Source organism: Melanotaenia boesemani, chromosome 5, assembly GCF_017639745.1.
Source record: "Melanotaenia boesemani isolate fMelBoe1 chromosome 5, fMelBoe1.pri, whole genome shotgun sequence".
NCBI classification, from domain to species: Eukaryota; Metazoa; Chordata; class Actinopteri; order Atheriniformes; family Melanotaeniidae; genus Melanotaenia; species Melanotaenia boesemani.
Window position 1 is genome coordinate 30,796,024 of NC_055686.1, and position 20,582 is coordinate 30,816,605.

At 40.9% G+C, this 20,582-nt stretch overlaps 1 protein-coding gene across 3 annotated transcripts in view; it reads right to left on the reverse strand.

The window, feature by feature from the left end:
- Positions 1–219: 219 nt before the first annotated feature.
- Positions 220–20,582, reverse strand: part of LOC121639857 — a 63,860-nt gene continuing 43,497 nt past the window's right edge. For all 3 annotated transcript variants that reach the window (XM_041985414.1, XM_041985415.1, XM_041985416.1), the window contains 13 exons: positions 18,599–20,575; positions 18,239–18,410; positions 11,439–11,605; positions 11,293–11,341; positions 9,040–9,561; positions 8,917–8,953; positions 8,769–8,812; positions 8,556–8,667; positions 8,350–8,449; positions 3,984–4,061; positions 2,802–2,875; positions 2,375–2,489; positions 220–1,025 (listed from right to left, as the gene is read on the reverse strand). In XM_041985414.1, the coding sequence (XP_041841348.1) occupies positions 932–1,025; positions 2,375–2,489; positions 2,802–2,875; positions 3,984–4,061; positions 8,350–8,449; positions 8,556–8,667; positions 8,769–8,812; positions 8,917–8,953; positions 9,040–9,561; positions 11,293–11,341; positions 11,439–11,605; positions 18,239–18,410; positions 18,599–20,575 (3,541 nt within the window). In that variant the 3' untranslated portion in view covers positions 220–931. The remainder of the gene's footprint in view (positions 1,026–2,374; positions 2,490–2,801; positions 2,876–3,983; positions 4,062–8,349; positions 8,450–8,555; positions 8,668–8,768; positions 8,813–8,916; positions 8,954–9,039; positions 9,562–11,292; positions 11,342–11,438; positions 11,606–18,238; positions 18,411–18,598; positions 20,576–20,582) is intronic.

Sequence of the window (20,582 nt, forward strand, 5' to 3'; positions counted from 1 at the left end):
CATAGCATTTAATATGGCCAAACTTATTACCCTATTGGCTATTTTGACATGATCAGTTACTACAGGCTATAAATAAAGCCATATTAATCTTTATCTTAAGTGGTTACATATATGGTCTTCTCACTGAGTAACAGAGGATCTCCTTGTTTAATGAGACTAAAGACAAGCTGAAATCAGTCAAATCCAACACTTATAAAAGGATGACAAAACAACTGTGAAGGCATTCAAATATTTTATAAATCCAAACTTGTCAAACTGTGCAAATTAAATATTAAAGCCACAAAATAAAAATGTTTCAACAACAAATCAAAAACTGTAATAAATCTACAAAAAGGAGCTTCGAGTGGCAGCAACCTGCGACAGAAGGACTTCAAATTTTAACAAGGATAAGATCTCAGGTCCAGACTTTTCAGAGCAAAGGCGATGAAGAAGCTGCTAACTGATTAATCTTTAGACATGTGAAGCTTTACTAATACAGAAACGTTCAAATCTTCATTTTCATCTGAAACAACTACATCTGTGTTATGTTATACTTCACTTTATCAGAAAACTAAATTAAATATGTATAATCTATAAAACTGACTCAAACATTTCCTTAGTGGCACCCTACTCTCCTTTCTCAGCTCCCATTTTAAATCAGCCTTCAACTGAACCTAATAATAATGCCTTTCTATAACCCTTTCCTAAAAGATTGTGATCGTTGTTTCATAAAACAGAGGTCATAGCCACAATTTGGTAAAATCAAAAGGCATTTAAGTTTCCACTGAGCCTGAACAAATTGTGGTAGACACACCCTCGTACAGCTGATTTAAAGCCACACCAAACACCCGAAGTTAAAAGAGGACTGGGTGCCACTGTGTCTTTCTGTTCTTTGTCTTGACCTGCTTTCTTTCAAAGAGATGCTTCAGGATTCGGTGGCAAAGGGTGGGAGTCACTGCATGATGCATTTTTCTTTCTGCTGTTTAGTGTACTTTCTCCTTCGCTGCTCCAGGCCACGCTTCAGGCGTTCATCCTCCTCCAGAGCTCTGAGAATCAGAAGAGAGAAGACTTGCTTGATGTTTTTGTAAACCACATGGACTCGCTGTGACTTCTATGTCTGCAGCTAATTCCAGCAGGACAGGGCTGTATCTGAATGTTTACAGTGTCAACAACACTGAACATTAAATGTGTGCTCAGACCATTTAAAGTTAAATTTCTCATTTTACTATAAAGCAAAAATTTTGAAAAGGACAACAAAATGAAAGAGACTCTTCTTTAAAAAAAAAGATAAAAACTGAAGAAAAAAGATATCTATATAAACTTCACCAAGACGATGCTCTGATGTTACTCAAAAATGTCAAATTTGCAAAGTTTGTCATGAATAAGTGAAACTTCTGCCTTAGAAACACATGTTGGTGTTTGTGTATCAAATCATTCAGGCATTCTCAAACTCAGGGCTACTCAATTCGGTCCTATGAGGGCTGCAATCCTGCAGGTTTTCAGTGTATTCCTGCCAAAATGCCAAAACACACCAGAATCAAGGTAAGTGGCTCTAACATCCTATCAAGTTCTGCACAATGACTCATTAATTTGAGTCAGGTGTGTCCAGAGACTATACATTAAGCAGAAAGAGGGAGGCCGAGGACGAGTGAGCATCAGGGCCACTATTCAAGATGAAACATCCAAGGCAGGAAAAGAATACATGGAGCGCCATAACCAAGAGGCTGGCATAGTGTACAGAAACATCTGTGCAAAATAAGGACTAGAGACCCCTAGGTCACAATGGGAAACACTTCCCAAGGTGGTGGAGAATGAGAGGGCTGTCTTGTTTTGTGTAAAGGAACAGTACGACAGTTAACGAGGAAAAGCACGGACTCTTTTTATTAAGCTAGAGAACATCCACAACAACCGTTTCCACCACATCCGTTTCCTGTCTAACCTCTTTCAGTGTAAAGGCTGGTTGACACATGCTGGCTAACACCACAAGGGCTAAGATCCTATTGGACTTCCAGATACAGACCGACAAAATGGTGGTGGCCAACCAACCAGACCTTGTGATCATGGATAAGCAGCAAAGCTGTAGGGATGGATGCGTGGCTCCAACAGATTCCTTTGAGAAACATCAGACATCTCCATCCAGAAGAGCGCATTTCTAGGAACAGTTAAGATACTGCATAAGCTCCAGGGACTCTGGTAGAGGACCTGAGCTTGAGGTGAACTGCTACCAAGTTTACCCAGGGAAGATGGGAGGGTGGGTAAAGGAAAAGGTTTTTATTTATGTAAATTAAATATTTGCAGATGAAACATGTTTAAAAAGGATCTTCTACATATTCTCGGATCTTGTGTATGAACCAGAGGTATCACGTTCTGGCTCAGTTACATGTGTGAGTCTTACCCTCTCTCCTTAGCATCTATGTTATGGACCAGCTCGTCCCTCTGGTTGACCAGAGACACCAGCTCCTGCAGCAGCAGCTGCTCCCGGTGTTTATGGACCTGAGTCTTCTGCCATTCTGCAGCACAAAGAAACCACAAGAAACCAAGAAACAGAAATAAAGCCGAGGTGAGTGATTCCATGGTGAGATGAAGAATGACAGAAGTTCACCACTGCTAATGAGGCTGTTTTAAAATGGTTTCAGTTTCAAGGAAATGTAGTAGAGAGAGTTGAGACATTAATCAGACATAAAGATGGATAACCAAATGCAAGCAGTTATATGCCAGAACTACTAGGCTATTGCATAAATAGTCAACAACAAGAACATGTTAGGCTAACACTGTTTGCTGCAGTGTCTCTGAGGAGGTTCATATGAGACAGAGACGTTTACCTTCTATTGCCATCATGTCTCTCAGCTCTTTGTTTAACAGCTCAAATCTTCTTTCCAAATCTTGTTCTTCTAGCCTGTTGATAACAAAAGGTGGAGGACAGTGGTTATAAATATTCACATCCAGCCACAGTGTGATGCGTCCATTGCTAACTAGATATAGACAAATCAAAGGTTAGGGGCAGAACATCTTCACAGGGACAAATGTTAACTAATGTTTCAGGTTTGGATTTTATACTTGCTCTTTTGGACAGAAGTTCCACCAGAGATAATACTTACGTCTGAAGCAAGGGACGAATTTTGCATCACCAAAGAAAGTCTGGGATGTTTGTATTGCATGTAGTTTACTTTAGATCTTTACTTAAGATCTTGAAAACATTCAAATGTGTGTGATACACATAAATTCATTGCACAAATGTATGCTAAATTCAACATGAATGTATCCTGTAGAGCCAAAGTAGCCATATACAGTAACATCCCTGATGTAGGAGCCTTGAATACCATCTATAATACAAATGTTTTGTTTTCTGCCACAGTTGTCCTTTTTCTGAATCTCCAGCTTTCATTTATGACATTTACATCCTGCAAGCTCTCAAGTTCTTTATGATCTAATTTGATTGGGACGCCCTCTTGTGGAATCTCACAGGAACAACACATCTGACTTTACCAAGGCTTTGGTAGAGGTTTGAAGAGGGTTGAAGAGGTTTGTAGACTGCAAGTCTACAAACGGTCGTCTGCAGCTACACCATCTCACTGATTATTTACATGTTCATTACATGTTTATTCAGACATTTTGATTCTGAAATCAAATATCTGTTCATCTGCATCAGATGACATCAGACAAATGTCTAAATATACAGGATTAACTAACCCATTTAATACATCTGCTTTAAGCAATATTAGCAAAAATATGAAAGCAAGCAACAATATGCGGAAGTATATTTATTTATTATAAGAACAATAAAATATACAAAAAATTCCAGTCTGAAACCAGTGAAAACTCCTGAATGTTGTGACTGAAAGTGTGTGGAACAACACCGGAGCTCATTTTAATCAGAAAAACAACCAACATCACACTCTGGTGGAGGAACTATCACTGACTATTTCAGCTTGTGCGTAGAGAACTTGGTACCTAAGAAGAGGGTACGATGTTTCTCATACAACAAGCCATGGGTGACCACTGACCTGAAGGCCCTGCTAAATGAGAAGAAGAGGGTCTTCAGATCAGGGGACAAAGATGCTCTGAAGAGGGTCCAGAAAGACCTGAAGAGAAAGATAAGAAGGGGAAAGGACAGCTACAGGAGGAAGCTGGAGAACCACTGTCAGAGGAGCAACACCTGGCAGGTCTGTAGAGGCCTGAAGTTAGGGATCCCTGGGCTACAGGAGCTGATGGTCTCAGCTCCAAGCTGCTCAGGGTCTCTGCTGAGCAACTCAGTGTCGTGTTTTAGTGCATTTTCAACTTGAGACTTCAACTACAGAAGGTTCTCACATTGTGGAAGACCTCCTGTGTGGTCCTAGTTCCCAAGACAGCAGACTGCAGAAGACCCTGAAGGGGATTATTCTCAACCCCCTCTGCTTTCCCCTGGTGAAAGCAGAACTGGATCTCTGCAGTTTGTGTATCGATCAGGGATTGGTGTGGAGAAAGATGTAATTTACCTGCTGTGCAGGTCTGGAGACCACTGGGAACACTGGGAGGGTCGTGTTTTTTTTTACTTCTCATGTACATTTAACACCAGATGACCATCACTCCCTCAGATGAAGGTGTTAGAAGCTGGAGTAGAGGCCAAGCTGGATCACCGACTACTTCAGAGAGGCCCTAGTGAGACTTTCTGACTTTGAGTCTGATATGGCGTTCTGCAGCAAGGGGACCTCACAGGGCATGGTGCTCTCTTCACCCTATACACATTGGACTTCCGACACAACATGGACAGTTGCCACCTCAAAGTTCTCTGATAACTCAGCTGTTGTTGCACAACTGTCTGAGGGGAAAAACCAGGAACTCATCACAGACTTTGTGGACTGGTGTGAGCAGAACTTCTTCCAGATAAATGCCAGCAAGACAAGGACATGGTGGTTGACTTCCACAGAAAGCCCCACCAGACCATACCAGTGAGTCAACACTGAAGTGGTTGAGAAACATAAATACCTAGGTGTTCACCTCAATAACAATTGGCCTGGTTAGAAAACACTGAGAGACTGTACAGGAGGGGTCAAAGTTGGCTCTATCCACTGAGGAGATTGGGTTCCCTCAGCATGTGCAGGACACTGCTGAGGATTTTCTACAACATTGTGCTGGCCTCTGCAGTTTTATGTAACACTCTGCTGAGTGTGTAGGAGCACTGAGAGGGACAGAAACACAATGAACAAGAGGGCCAGCCCTGTCCTGGACAGTCCACTGGACTCTGTAGAGGAAGTAGGAAAAAGGAGGATGTTGGCTAGGCTAGCATCTGGACAGCACCTCCCAATTTCTGCGTGAAACTGGCTCTCAGTCCCTCCCAGCTACTGGCTGCTGCACCCTCATGCTAGAAGGAGCTCTTCAGGAGTCTTTGATCCCATCAGCCATCAGACTGTTCAATAACACTCTGTCATAACAGACAAGTGTTTCCATCCAGATGCTCTTTCACCATATCAGTTTGTATAACCGCAACAGCGTATACTTGTCCTTTGACTATGTTAGTCAGTGCATGATTAACATCCTACCTTTATATTTTATTTAATTAGTCTCTGACTATCCAATATTCCAGTGGGATGTGTTTTGTTATGTCATATTCTATTACTGTAACTTTCTACTGCAAATGTTATGCTGTGAATATTTATTGTTATTGTAATGTACTTACATACATTTTAACATCTTTTTTCTACTTTGCAAAGTCTTTCAACTGCTCCCTGCTGCTGTAACACCTGAACTTTCCAGTCTACTGCATGAATAAAGTATTATATTTGAAAGTGATGTTCTCATCTGTACATGGGAGTTTCAGCCAGATCGGTTTCAGCCGTTCTCTCATCATCCCATTCATCTACCTGACACCTTGTAAAGGAAGCCATCTTTACTTCTGCTCACACAGAGCCAAAACTGTCATTTACATCCAACTCATGCTCAGCCAGAAGCACATCAGCTGGAGAAGTTTCTACAGAAGTCCACTGGTCTCTGGGATGAGTTTATCACTGCACTTAGAATCAGAGGATGAAAATCTGCTTCCTTTAAAGAGCAATTGTTGCAGCTGAGGACACAACTCAGAGAAAAAATGAAAAACTCTTTAGAAATTCTGAGTAAGATGACAGCCACTGCTGAACTGCTGAAACCAGAACGCTGGTTCCCCCAACATGGAGGATCATTCCCACAGTTCTGTGCATTGATGATGCAAATGCACAATATCTGTATAAAAATTATGGCAAAAATTATGACAATTGGAGCTTGATGCCAACATGAGCACAAGTTTAACTCAGACATACCAGATGTCCCGTGGGTGGGACATGAAAAATAAATATCTGTTTTACTCAATCTCCCTTCCAAGTACCTACATGTTATACACCATTGGAAAGCTAAGGGGCTGAGTTATGACGAGGGCAAAACTGCTGCGCTATTTAACATTTGCTGCGCAGTTTTGCTCTGGTTATGTTTCTACGATTAGCGCCTGATCTATTAAGACTGCTCCTGTTATCATTTGCGGAGCAAACAGCAGTATTTAAATGAGGATTTAGCGGCGCTGTTTGCTCTGTCATGTAAGGTTCTGGAGAGCAAGGAAACCGCAAACGCAAAATTAACTTTTATCCGATAGAAGTTGAGACAAATAAAGGAGACAAATAAAAATATTGCGGAAGTCGAGGAAAAAAATCTAAATGTCACCAGAAATGCTGCAATATAGTTTCATATTCAAGTTCAATTTATTTATAAGGCACACTAACAACAACCTTTAGGAACCAAGGTATTGTACATATAAAAACATGCAAGGAACAAATAAGAAATAATAAAGGTTTAAAAGCTATAAAGAAATAATAATAATAATAATAATAATAATAATAATAATAATAATAAAAGACAGGCATGATAAAGTCTTTAAACTTATCCAGCAATTCTAATATTGCAACGCTGGATCGTCTCCACAATCCTCTTCTCTGGCATTCTAAATATATTAATATAATAGAAAAAAATGCATTATCTTAGTCGCCTTTCATGGTGTCTGTGCCTCCTCCTTAAAATTATTACTGCAGCCATTGCGCATATACTGTTGTGCCAATTAGCACCTGCTTTTCAGAAACGCTATTTTTAGAGCAAACATAAACACCGCAAACTATTTGCGGGCTACATGAATCCCACTGCTGCGCAAACCAGATTTATTTGCATAGTCTCCTCCCACTAATGTGCACTTTCTGGCCGGAACGCCCATAATGCATATGCAGTAGCTTCAGAAACGCAAAGTGAAGAGCGGCGCAGTTTTGCCAGGATAACTGACGCAGTTCCATGTTTGCGGCTTTGATAGATAAGCTTGGGCCGATTTTAGCGGAGCAAAGCCGTCTGCACCTGTTTTAGTACACGCAAAGCGTTAATAGATCAGGGCCTAAGAGTCTTGAGATGTTCGTGACGTATACCATTCCAAGTTACAATCATAGTGTAGATTCAGTAAATACTATACTTCAGTAAATGTACGACCAGTTGCAAATGAAATTTATCTTTGAAGCCATACTGTACTGCAGTAGCAGATGATGCTGCAACCGAAACACTCCTGTTTCTCCTCCTGGGTCCAGTAAAAGGAGCCCAGTAAAACAGTTGGTATAAAACAAGTCTTTTATCCATAAAAACCTGTTTAAGGCAAATATTGAAGGATTTTAAGGTGTTAAAGAAGATTTGGCCTTAGAGGGCTAATACCTGTTAAAATCACCTCTTGTTTATCCCTTTTTGTGACCTGTTGAACTGCTACGTCCTCCTGGGTTGCTGAGTGTCTCTGAATAGACTATCATAGTAATGTATAGTATTTCACCCTCTAACACAGACATTATTCTCTACCATCAGTTTTCTTGGAATCCTCTGGTATTTTAACATATCTGGCTCATCTATCGGTATATCTAATATCTGCTAGCTTAGCATAGCAACTTTCTGTCCTTCTTTCACTTGCTTGGTGTGCCAGCTGTTATCCTTTTCAACTTCTTTAGAGATGATGTAAATATGTGCTTTGGAATCAAGGCTCAGTTCCCACCAACAATCATTATGGGACAACCTGGACATTAGCTTCTAATCACTAACTAACAATCTTGGCTCCAGATCAATCTAACTGGATTGGATGTAAAATTGGACTTGAATTTGAACAAGTTTGCTTCCTCTGAAAATAACCTGAGAGGATTTATTCTGTAAACTGGTGCTATAAAAAAACAGACGGGGTTAAACTGAATCTTTTCAGAAGCTTCTTTGAATACTAGACTGACATCCAAATTCCCTTTTTTTCCAGAGGATTGAGAAAGCTTCAAGCCTTAAGTTTTTGTGGTACCTAAGTGGTGCCCATGTGGGGGACTGTTTGATCAGTAAGGGATGATGTACTTTAAATTCTGGTCTTACAAGAGCTGCAGATGATCCTGCCTCCGGATTAAAGCGTTCTTCTTGTTGACTAGTGTAAACCATTCCTGAATCAGCCTCTCTTCCTCTGTCTTGTCGCTACCTGCAGGAAAAAAATAAATTGTATGTCATTTTCTGTGGTAATGATAATTTATACCCCAGAATTTGACTTATTGTTCAACCACTAGCAGCTCAATGAAGTTCTCCACCTGTTTCCATTAACTGTCTGAGTTTCCTCTCCACCACACCGGCCCGATTATCAATGTGTTTTTGTTCTGCTTCCAGGGCTTCCATCTGACTCAACACATACTGGTTAGGGTCCTATAGATAAAATATGGGTGAAATCGGTGAGAAAATCAGAAAAAACATATCATTAATAGATCTGTCAGTCCATACAAGCCAACAAGTGGCTTCTTGATTACCTGGCCTTCAGGCCTCTCCTCTTCTTCTACAAACTCAGTTCCCTCTGCACATCAAATTAAACAATGAACAATTTAAGAACAAAACAACAAAAAGATGCATAAATGCAAAAAGTAAGACAAAAAAAAAAAAAACAGGAGAGCATCTAACCAGTGTCTGACTTCCTCCGGTCTTGCCCTGAAACCCCCTACAGAGATGGACAAAAATATTCTTTGTGAAATCCAGAAACTTTGCAATATAAAAAGAATGAATGAAGGTAAAGGGAGGACGTACCGCCAATATGTCTCCTTCTTCTACTGACCCACTCCTGCGCTGTGACCTGCGCTTCTTGACCAGATCGGCATCTTTGACATGAGAAAAGCCTGACTTGGAAAGGAAATGAGTCCTTGGCGGTGCCACTGGAGACTGAGCCCCACCAGCACCCCCTGCCACGGGAGGTTGCAATCGTTTGGTTCTGGGAGGTGGGACCATGTCCTTACTACTCTTGCTTTCATTCTCTGCTGTGCTTACATTCCCAATAATGTCCAGGCTTATACCTTCCTCCTGTAGTCTCTGGGTGCAGTAGCGAACAGTTGCCTCTGGGTCGTCTTGGACCTCTCTGCCTCCTGATACCGCATAGTTGGACCCGCTGCTATCCTTGTCTAAGTGAAGAACACTGAGCTCCTGGCCTGTGAAATGGGTGCGGATCTGGTTGAGGTAGGTCATGATGATGAGGCGGTCAGGCACTGCAAGCATGACCATGTCTGAAGGCTCCATCAGTCGGGTAATACCAAGCTCGGCAAATCCATCAAAAGCCTGCAGTATGCACATAAACAGGTTGGTTATAATTACAAGTAACCAATCAATAATTATGCTACGATCAGGGGTTAAATTAGGCTGGAGCTGTCTGGAAGTCGGCCTACACTTCTTTTAGTGCTGTTTGCAAACAATACCACCCTGAGTCATCCACTCTTTCCAGAACCTGACAGCACTGTCCCAGTTCAGTTCATTTTAGCTTTATTTGTATAGTGCCAACTCATAATAAGGCACAGTTCAGTTCACTTCATTTCATTAACAATCCAGTTAAATCAAATCCATTATATGACCCACATTAGCTATATAAACCAATTAATAAAAATAATTGTCTAGCAATGGAAACTAACAGATTCCCCTTTAATAGCAAGAAAAACCTCAAAGAGAACTAGAACAAAGGAAGGGTGAAAATCTGCCTGGACCAGCTGGGGTAGAGCGATTTTTTAGCATGATTTACAGAACAATGCAGAATATGAGGGAAAAAAGGTACCTAATACCTAACTGACTCACAGCCGTTACTCTATGATCAAAAACTCATAAGAAAACCTCTGCATAGTCTATTTTCTGTTAACCATTAAAACTGTAAGCCTTTTTTTCTTGCTATCTGGCTCCTTTTTAATGTACAAATTAATGTATAGATGCTAAAATCTCATAACCCTAGTCAGCATGCAGCCATGATCTTTTCAGGACAGCCCCAGTTGTCAGATTATGAGGCTAAAATTAGGTAAAATAAATGTATCAACATTACCAACATAGTAGTGATAGTGATGTTTTTATGATGGACATGTGATAAATAATGCTGTTATTATGGATCATTGTGGATTTACCAGAAAGAGTCTCTGAATAAACACAACATGTTAAAGCTAGATTGTTTCCTTAGCTAGGCTATTATTTTTTAGGAATTGGCTTGTTTAAATTCTGATTGGATCACAATGAATTGGCTTGAATTGATTTTATCTGTAAAGTACCCTGAGATGATTTTGTTGTTAATTGGTATTATACAAATAAAGTTGAACTGAATTGAACTGAATGATAGATATGTCTGGAAAACGTCTGTAGATCACCTAAAGGGTAAGCTATCCATCACAAATTATCCCACAGAGTTACACACTAACATTCCTGAGACACTGATGATAATAGAAGCGATAGCAATCGGGGACCTATAGGAGTTTTAAGGGTTAATGGCTGTATCCAGCAAATCAGCTGCCTCAATGATTTGTCATTCATTCATTCACATGAGCAAAACAAGCTTGGCTGTTTTGATGGGGGACTGTTGGTTGGAAAGACAGAGAGAGGAAGAATTTGGTTTTATAAAAAAATGCAAGCTGGTCAACTACGTCTGGAAAAATGTTTAGATCATAACTGAAATGCAAGACTTGAGTTTTCCTCCATTAAACTGGCTGGTGTGTTCAACAGCACTGGTAGGTAATGGAAGCTAATTACACAAATGACCACACATAGCATCTCAGAACATGAATTAGCCTGCAGCCATCTTTTTGGTTTTGCCTTTTCTCTCATTTTCATTTCCTTTAATTTTATTAAGCTTCTCTATGTGGGGTCAGTTTCACATAATGTATGTTTCAGAAATGTGTTTCCAGAGAGGGGATTTGTCCAGAGTGCACAAAAAAAAAACAAGATCATGAAAAAAAAACAACTTAACCCTTGATCATGACTGTAATATTTATAATATCATACAATTCTACTAATTTAATAATAATAAAAAATTATAATAACCGTTTTGTTATTGAACTTGATGTCGTACGGGTCCAGGAGTTCATAATTTCTAGAAAAGGAAACCAGAAAAGAAAGAAATGAATAATCAGATAAGAAGATGAGTAAAGATGCTGTAAAAGTGGAACTGTTGGTCAGCTGCAGCTTACATTTTGTCAGGCTGGAAGTGATGTAAGATGGCGCAGAACGCCAGGCCGCTCCTCCAGGAAGTGCTGAAGTTGGTGATCTTCACTCCTTTGTGACCCTGTGTGACCTCCTGACACCACTCCAGAAGAGACTGACAGGATGTGACCAAACTGGGACTGGCCGAAAAACTCTGGAACCAACACAACAAGGATGATAAAACTATGTGATACAGAAACAAAAAAGATGAAAGCACCATAAAAAAAACAAATTATTTAAATTTAGATCAATCAATCAAACTTCATTTATAAAAAACTTTTCATACAAAACAGACTGCGATACAAAAAAAAAAACAAAAAAAACAAAAACAAAACAAAAAAACAAAAACATCAAGTCCCTAAGAACACAAACCAAGTCACACATGACAAATACCCAAACATGCATTTAACCACACGCACACATAAATGTAAATGATCTCGACCAGCGCTCTCCAAACCCTCAACACCTGCATTGGGGAATTTAAAACAGCGAGAAACAGATGTTAAGCTCACAAAGTGAAAAAAGTAAAAATAAAAAGGCCAAATAAAATAAAGATAAAAATAATATAAAATAAACAAAATTAAAGCCGCAAGCGGCATCCATCGGGTCCGAGCGGCCTGGACCCCGCCACCCGTCTCATACACCTTTTCCTAGCATGGTAGGTAACCTGGTCACATCATATTTAACATGGTAAAACACCCAGCTGAAAATCTGAAATGTTGATATACTTAGTTAGCATTTTTTGCTTGCATGCTAATTCTGCTAGCTAACATGCTATGTTGCCATGACAACAGGTGATGTAATGCGTTAGGGACCCAACAAGTATGGATCCTGTCAAGTTTGGTGCAGATCCCATCTATTTCTGTGGAAATATGAGCAAACCGTGTTTCATGGCGAGAAGGCTTTTTCCGTCGGTTGCCACGGTTACACGCTTTCTCCTATTAGAAAGATTTGAATAGCGTTTGGTCCCCAACTTGTCATGAACGTTCCCACCAAGTTTGGAGTCGGTCGCCCGAATCCCCTCAGACTAGTTCGTTCAAATGGCAGTGAAATCCCAGATGGCGGGTACACCGTTGCCATGGCAACAGGTGTTCGATTGACTTCTTTGCTGCACTTGGGGTGGGACACGTATGAATGCTGTGAAGTTTGGTGAAGATCCCGTGTATTTCTATGGAGATATGAGCCAACCGTGTTTCATGGCGAGGAGGCTTTTTCGGTCTGTTGCCACGGTTACAGGCTTTTTCCTATTAGAAAGATTTGAATAGCGTTTGTTCCCCAACTTGTCAGGAAGGTTCCCACCAAGTTTGGAGTCAGTCGCAAGAATCTCCTCAGACTAGTTCGTGCAAATGGCAGTGAAATCCAAGATGGCGGGCACGCCGTTGTCATGGCAACAGCTGTTCGATTGACTTCTTTGCTGCACTTGGGGTGTCACCAGTATGAATACTGTCAAGTTTGGTGCAGATCCCATGTATTTACATGGAGATATGAGCAAACCGTGTTTCATGGCGAGAAGGTCATTTTCCGTCGGTTGCCACGGTAACATGCTTTCTGCTATTAGAAAGATTTGAACAATTTTTGGTCCCCAACTTGTCAGGAAGCTTCCCACCAAGTTTGGAGTCAGTCGCACGAATCCCCTCAGACTAGTTCGTTCAAATACGATGTGTGTAAAGTGCAAAAAATGGCGAAAAAATGGCCGCACACGCCAAGATGGCGGGCGCCCCGTTGCCATGGCGACAGGTGTTACATTGAGTTTTTTGGTCAACACGGGGTGGTACACGTGTGTGCCGAGTTTCGTCTTCCTACGTTGAAGTAGACTTCCGGGGCCCCATTCATGTGGTGATTTTTGGTGACTCTAGGTGGCGCTGTTGAGCCAATTTTGGATTGAATAGTATGCGGACCTTATGATATCCGAGTTACGCGGGACTTGAGGTGTGTGCCAAGTTTCACAACTTTTCATGGGTGTTTAGGGGGTCAAATTTGGCGTCGAAATGCTTAGAAGGAGAAGACTAAACATTTCAGGAACAATAGGGCCTTGCCATACTTTGTATGGCTCGGACCCTAATAATATGAAATTAGACAATAGGAAATGGAAAGGAAAATAAATAGTAAAAAAAGGCTATTAAAATTGAACAAAAAAATCCATCTAATAAAACAAGTTCATTGCTAATGTGAAGCTTTACTAAAAAGGTAAAAATATCAACACTCCCAGCTGCAATCAGGTCCTCTGGAAGGTGGTTCCACAGCTGGAGAGCATAAAAAGATGCCTCCCATGTGTTTTAGTTCCCACCTTAGGAATAAACAAGTGACCAGCCCCGAAGACCTGAGGGTGGTCCGTTAATAAAAAGCAAGTTAGATAAATACTTAGGACTAAAACCGGTCATAGGTGGGATTCAACCATTTAAATTTCTTTCCACAGCAGCCGATGAAAAAGTTCCACTATCCCTGAGTTGTCGGTGTACCACTGGTGGTACTTTTACACCCTCTACTGGTAGATGAAGATATTTCTGATGTCAACCAATTTACAACTGAGCTTTTTTTTTCTCAAGTTTATCTCTGCAATGAAGGCTTCTCTTCAATAGCAGCAATAAAACCAAAATAGAAGGATGGCTGGAGAGTCAATCTGAGACGGGGGGGGGGGCTCGCTGTCCTCTGGTCCGCCCTGGGTGGCCGGTCCCTAGCGGGGCCGGTGGCTGCTGATCTTGGCCCACTGGGACCTGTGCCCCAAGACCGTGGGGGGGCTCTTGCTGGGGCTCTCCTCTGCCGCCCTTCGGGTGGGGCTGGAGTTGTCTTCGTGGTGGGGTAGCTTGGGTTGGTGCTCCGGCGCTGCTTTTGATTGAGGACCCGGGTCTCTCGCCCTTGTCTGCCTCTGACCTCTGTAGAGGCCTGGTCGCATTTGCACGATCTCACTCACCACTCTTCATCACTGATCACTCCTTATTCCTCATGCTCTGCATGCTGACACAGTTACTGAGTTGTCCAGTGGGTTTTTAAACTAAGCGATAATTCTTTTTTTTTATTTTTCCTGTGAGTTAGTATCTGGTCGCTGTTATGTCTTTATTGATTTGGTTATTATTTAAAAACTCTTAATGACTAGCAGCTCTGTTTTTTCTGTGTGTGTGTTTTTGTTTTTGTAAAAGCTGTAGGAAATTTTCTGGTGTGTTCATGTACAGGTGTAACAGTTTATTGTCTGGTGATGGTGTGGATTGAAGGGTCGTTTCCTTCTGTCTGTGATCTTTTTTGTCTCCTTTCTCCTTTCCCTTTTGCTCTTCTGCTATTTTCCATCTTTTTCAGTCCCCTCCGGTCAGGTCCAGCAAGATTACATAGATTCGGTGATTCAAAGTAAATAAATAAATAAATGAATCAGATTATCAAGAGGAGCCTTACCCATAGGCCTCCCCTTGGCAGAGCAAATTTGTTCAGCACGATACAGCAACCAGATTATCATTTTGCTGCTATGATGCTGGACAGGACAAGTTGAAAAAAACAAAACAAAAACATGATGTTTTAGTAACCCGACATTTTTTAAATAAATAAGTTGTATACATGATTTTCTTACTCGTACTCTGTGATGGACTTGCATGTTTGCATGTTCTCCCTGTGTATGTGTGGGTTCTCTCCGGGTACTCCGTCTTTCTCCCACCGTCCAAAGACATGCATGTTAGGTTAACTGATGACTCCAAATTCTCTCTGGGAGTGAGTGCAAGTGTGAATGGTTGTTTATCTCCTATGTGTTGGCCCTGTGATGGACTGGTGAACTGTTCAGGGTGTACCTGCCTCTCATCTGTTAATGCTGGGATAGGCTCCAGCTTACCCGTGACCCATAATGGACTAAGCGGTACACAGAATGAATGAATGAATATATTGAAAAAAACTCAACATCTGTCCATCCCAGTTTAGCATTCGGATAAATATGGTTTTACCATCAAATTTAAACCATCAAATCTCTGCTTCCCCCAGGTTTTTTCTCATGTTGATTAGGGATGTAACGATATTGACGATATCGCGATATCGCAGTAATAAAAGTGTCTCGATGTCGTCGTGGTCATGTTACGATATTTAAAGGCCAGGAATCCGTCAAAAAACAAGAATAAGCAGGCTCCCTTGGAATAAAGCACTGTAAACTACATAGACCATGATCCTTTGCGCTTACGAACAGCTGTTGAGCCAATAGGAGTGCACGCTGTTCATACAACAGACGAGCATGGCGGATAGCGGCGAATACAGCGCGACTCACGTGAACGATGATGAAAACAACCCCCAAGTTGAGATGGTGCAAGCCCCTGCAGCTTTTAAGTCCGATGTATGGAAGCATTTTGGTTTCGCCGTGTCACAAAACGCTAAAGGAGAGAGGGTAGCGGACAGACAATGGACCATGTGCAAGCACTGCCACGCTACAGTGCGATACAACACAGGAAACACAAGCAACATGCGGAGTCATTTGACGACCCATCATCCCGAAAAGTTTACAGATTCTCTTACAAAGAAGGTCCCGTCCGGCCAAAAAACATTACAGGAGGCATTTTCAACAACTATGCCACACAACAGCGCAAGGGCTCAGGAAATCACGAGGTACATTGCTGAATACATGTTTGCACTTAAAGGGAATTTCCTATTGTTCACAGTTCTAGATTTAATTTGAACATAGCACATAAGAAGAAACAGTTATGTGACCAAGTATTACCAAACATTGTATTAATGTTCCTGACTTGAATTTGCACTTTAAAAGCATTACGTGATCAGTGTTTTATGTTGTCATGATCCATAAATATAACAATAAATGGCATGGTGACTGGCAAAAGCAGATTAAATGTCAGTTTTTTTGTTATTCTCATCATAAACACAATATCAGGAACAATTTTACAATACCGTGAGCCCCTCCACAATATCGCAGTAAATATCGTACCGTGAGATCAATATCGAAATCGTATCGTACCGTGAGATTTTGATATCGTTACATCCCTAATGTTGATAGACCTTGGAAAGAGTTTTAGATCTGAGCTCTCCAGTGAAGACGAATAATGTCTCTGTCCTCACATCAATAATATAACAAGTGAGAACATCATGTATACAAAGTAATTTATTTGAAAAAATACAAGGTTACTTAGAAATCCTGTTAAAGTTGACCAGCTAGTTAATAGGTAGAGAAATATTACCAGTGATCCTGATGAGAAGGATGCTCCTGCTTCTGTGAACAGTCCTGTAATACCTCGATCAATAGATGTTAGCTTTCAGTATCAGATTTGAACCTGCATCCATTCACGTGATTTTCCTTTTTATGACAGCAAGTGACGAGATGTTTCAAGCAAAGGCTGGTTGATCGCAGTGGTCTTACAGGGGAGAGATTGTTTCCATCTCTTTTAATAAAGATCAATTACAATAGATTGAAACAATCCATTTTCAACATTAGAAGCAACAAAATTAACCCGGAAACAGCCAGGGAGCCAGTAATGTGATGTGCTCAGGCTTTTTCAAACCTGTTAAAATACTAGCTGTGTAATTCTGAACAATCTGTAAATGATGCAGAGAAAACCATCAATTCCGACCAATATATAAAGGTAAGCCTTCACCGTGGTAACCACGCTAAAGGCTGGCACACATTAAAGGATTCTTCAAACTTTACAGATTTAGAGATTGCACACTGGATGATTACAAAAGACAGATCACACAAGAGCTCTCTCTTCTGATCTTATAGTTTGTAGTGTGCACTACGGAGCGCAGTAACTGATTCTTCAGCAGGGCATCAGGTTCTTCACGCTCCGTATTCCAAATATCACGTAGTCAAACCAGACCTCAGTGTAAACAAACAAAAAACAAAAAAGAAAAACGATTATTGAAAAAGTTGAAAAAGAGACTGTAAACTACCAGTGATGGGAATCACGGCGTTATAAATAATGATGTTACTAACGGTGTTCTTTTTTCATTAACTGATCACTCGTTCCATCAATATAACACTGTTACTGTTACTGCCAAAAATACAGCACGTTACTATAACTGAAGCTGTTTTTCATCAGACCACCTAGATGTCCAGCCGAGGGGCTTTTTTTCTTTGTTTTTACTTCCTCTTCTATCAGCTAAGTTACTTCACGTCTTCATTGGCGTGATTTTACAGACTCTGCGTACTTGGCTCCTCTAGGAGCACACCATTTTTATTTCTAGACACAAATATTAAACAAGTTCATTATTTAAATATCTCCTTCCGAGGCCTTCTTAGTGGATCGGACCGGACATAATCAGTGTTAACACACCCCACACCACAGGAAAAAACAGACACATTTTTTGCAAACACCAGACAATCAGGCCTTTACTCGCTTTGATCGTAAGGGGAAGATAGGGGGCAAAAATTGGCCCATTTATCCTGCAGTGTGTACCCACCCTAAGCTGGACAAAGCTGACTTTACCAACTGGATCTGCTTAAAGACCTGAGACATTACCGAAGAAAAGAAACTGAACAGAAACCTTCCTGAACAGACAAAACTTCAACCTTTGGTTGTTAAGTCATTAAGCTAGCAAATAAATGTAATCAGGCATTTATAAATCATCATCCATATGTTTTACACACTTGTGTGATCTTATGTCTGATATGCAGCTACGTCTGGATGACACAACGAGGAACATTAAAATGTGAATGACAGAATACTTTATGAAAAAAATTTGCCGTTTACATAAACCTGAAAGACCTGAAAAGGCAGCCAGGTTGATCAGTGCAGATGTCGATGTCAGATGTTGATGGGATTTTCCACTTCAGTGTTTTACATACATGGAAGAACTTATCTCAAACTTCACTTACATCCAGAGAGGCTGCCCCATCTGCAGGTCTTTTCTGAGGGGTTGCTGGTTCGTTGGTTTGGTGGACTTCGACTAGCCGGGACTTGGGGTCGCTTAACGACGAACCGCTTAAGCGCTTCTTCCCTCGAGGAATTGGTACAGGCTGACCTGAGGATTCTCCTGCTTCCGACTGCCTACAAAAACACACAAAGAACAAAAAAAATTGCTCACATTCTTACCAACCACCTGGTATCATTTACTTTTAAGAAAAGTTAACATTATTGGATAAGTAAAATAAACGTTTGCAGAAAGCAAAATAGATATCTCAGTTAAGAACCCAAACTAATCACACACAACTACAATGAATATTGACTAAACCTACCTGTGATTCTCAGAACAATCAGCAGCCTTATCAACAGACACAAAGCCAAAGTCGAACTCTTCATCCCCCACTTCACTCCTTGTGTTTCTGTTTGTTAGCTTACTGTTTCCATGCTCAACATGGAGCCAGTTGTCCTGGGAAGATTCAACAGTAAACCTATCGACTGCTGCTTCCAGGACTGCTCCTGCAGCCTTCTCTGAGTCCACTGCTTTATTTGTGAAAGTCCAGCCTTCAGTGATTTCATCGTGAGACCATTCTGGATTTTTTACAGTCTGTGACTCAATACATACTTCTTGCATCACTGCTCTCATTTCACTTTCCAACAGTAACAACTTGTCATCTTCACTTTGATTTGCAACAAAATCTTCTTTGGAGGTCACACTTGAATCCAGGGATGTGGAACATTCCTTTGCTTCCCTGTACATGACAGCTGGATCATCAGGGTTTGTCTCAGACAACTGCTTTTCTTTGGGATATATACTGTCTCCAGGTGGTGCTCTGTCTACATAAGTTGTTTTCAGATTTTTTTTGATCCGAGGTAATGGGACAGGAAAAGTTGGCTGTTTACTGTCAGCCATGATCTCTGACTGGCAGGAAAGTGGTGATCCAGAAACAGCAGAGTCCCGTGGGAACAAATCACAGAGAGGTTTCTTTATTTTTGCTCTTGGTACAGGTAAGACTTGTGGTCTCTTTCTCTTTACGGAATTATCACCATACTCTGCAAGAACACTGGTCTCAAGGGTAAATGTACCACTCCCTTTTTCAGTAGATGAAGATCCATCATTTAAAGTAACATGAAGGCCTTTACTTTTCTCCACTTCTAATGGTTCTTTGTCTGCGGGAGGAAAGGATGAAAGGCCACCTTTCCCTATTGTTTGAACTTCTTCACCACAGTAAACCTGAGATGCTATCTCTGTAGATGGGATGCGTTTCCTCAAACGTGGTCTTGGGACAGGATTTGATGTTTGTTTGACTCTCTCTGTATCTCCTGTCTTCAGTGCAGCCTCCGTTTTCTGAGATTCGATGCTGAACATAACAGATTTGTTACCAACTACTGCTGGCTGCCTTGTTTCTTCCATATCACCAGTTGCAACGGTCTCAAATTGGACTGGTTTTTCACACTCTTTGTAGGCAATATTTGACTTTTCTGCAGAATTTCCCCTGTCACTGTTCACTCCACCAGATTTGCTTTTGTGTTGTGGGAGACAAATCCTCTTTATGATTGTATCTTCAACACGTAACACATCTGGCTCTGGCTTTGTTTCCAAGGGGGAAATTGTGTAAGAAGAGGCCTGGGTACATGTTGTGATGTCTTTCTTGGGCCATTCAAGAGAAAAAGAGGTTTTCCTTAAGTCCTTTGAGCTTGTATAGTCTGTCTCTGTCTGTGGAGATGGACTTTCAGCTAACTCCAAGACTTGACATTGTGGTTTGGTTGTCAGATCTTTCTCTGTCAGTAGGGAAGGAATTGTTTCAGTGTCTCTTTGACTTGGTTCATCAATGTTCAGCAATGATTCAAGAGCAGCTGAGACATCAGAACTTCTTTCACAAGGCTTGGGACTTAAAAAATCAGTTTGTAAAGCAGAATCAATTTGGGCTTTTAAATTTTCATGGTGATCAGTTAACAGAACAGGTATTTGTGCAGTAGCATGTTGCAGAAGGTTATAAGGCGGCATTTTTTGTGGAGTAGATGCAGTCTTGGATATTTGTACAGATTTAGGATCCCCTTTGTGTTTATGGTCACCTGAGTAGACTCTCGCTTGATTGCTAACCCTTTCTTTGTCATAAAAAACTGTATACTTAATCAGCTCACAAGTAGTACTAGTAGTAGTACTAGGACTATTGTTTTGATCATCTGAGGACGTGTCCATGGGTGCATCCAACAATTCTTTTTTATTTTTACTGACATCTGTAAGTGATTCATTTGATGCAGGCTGACAGGAAGTAGCAGACATTTCTTCCAAGCTTCTTTGTTCAAGGCTTAAGG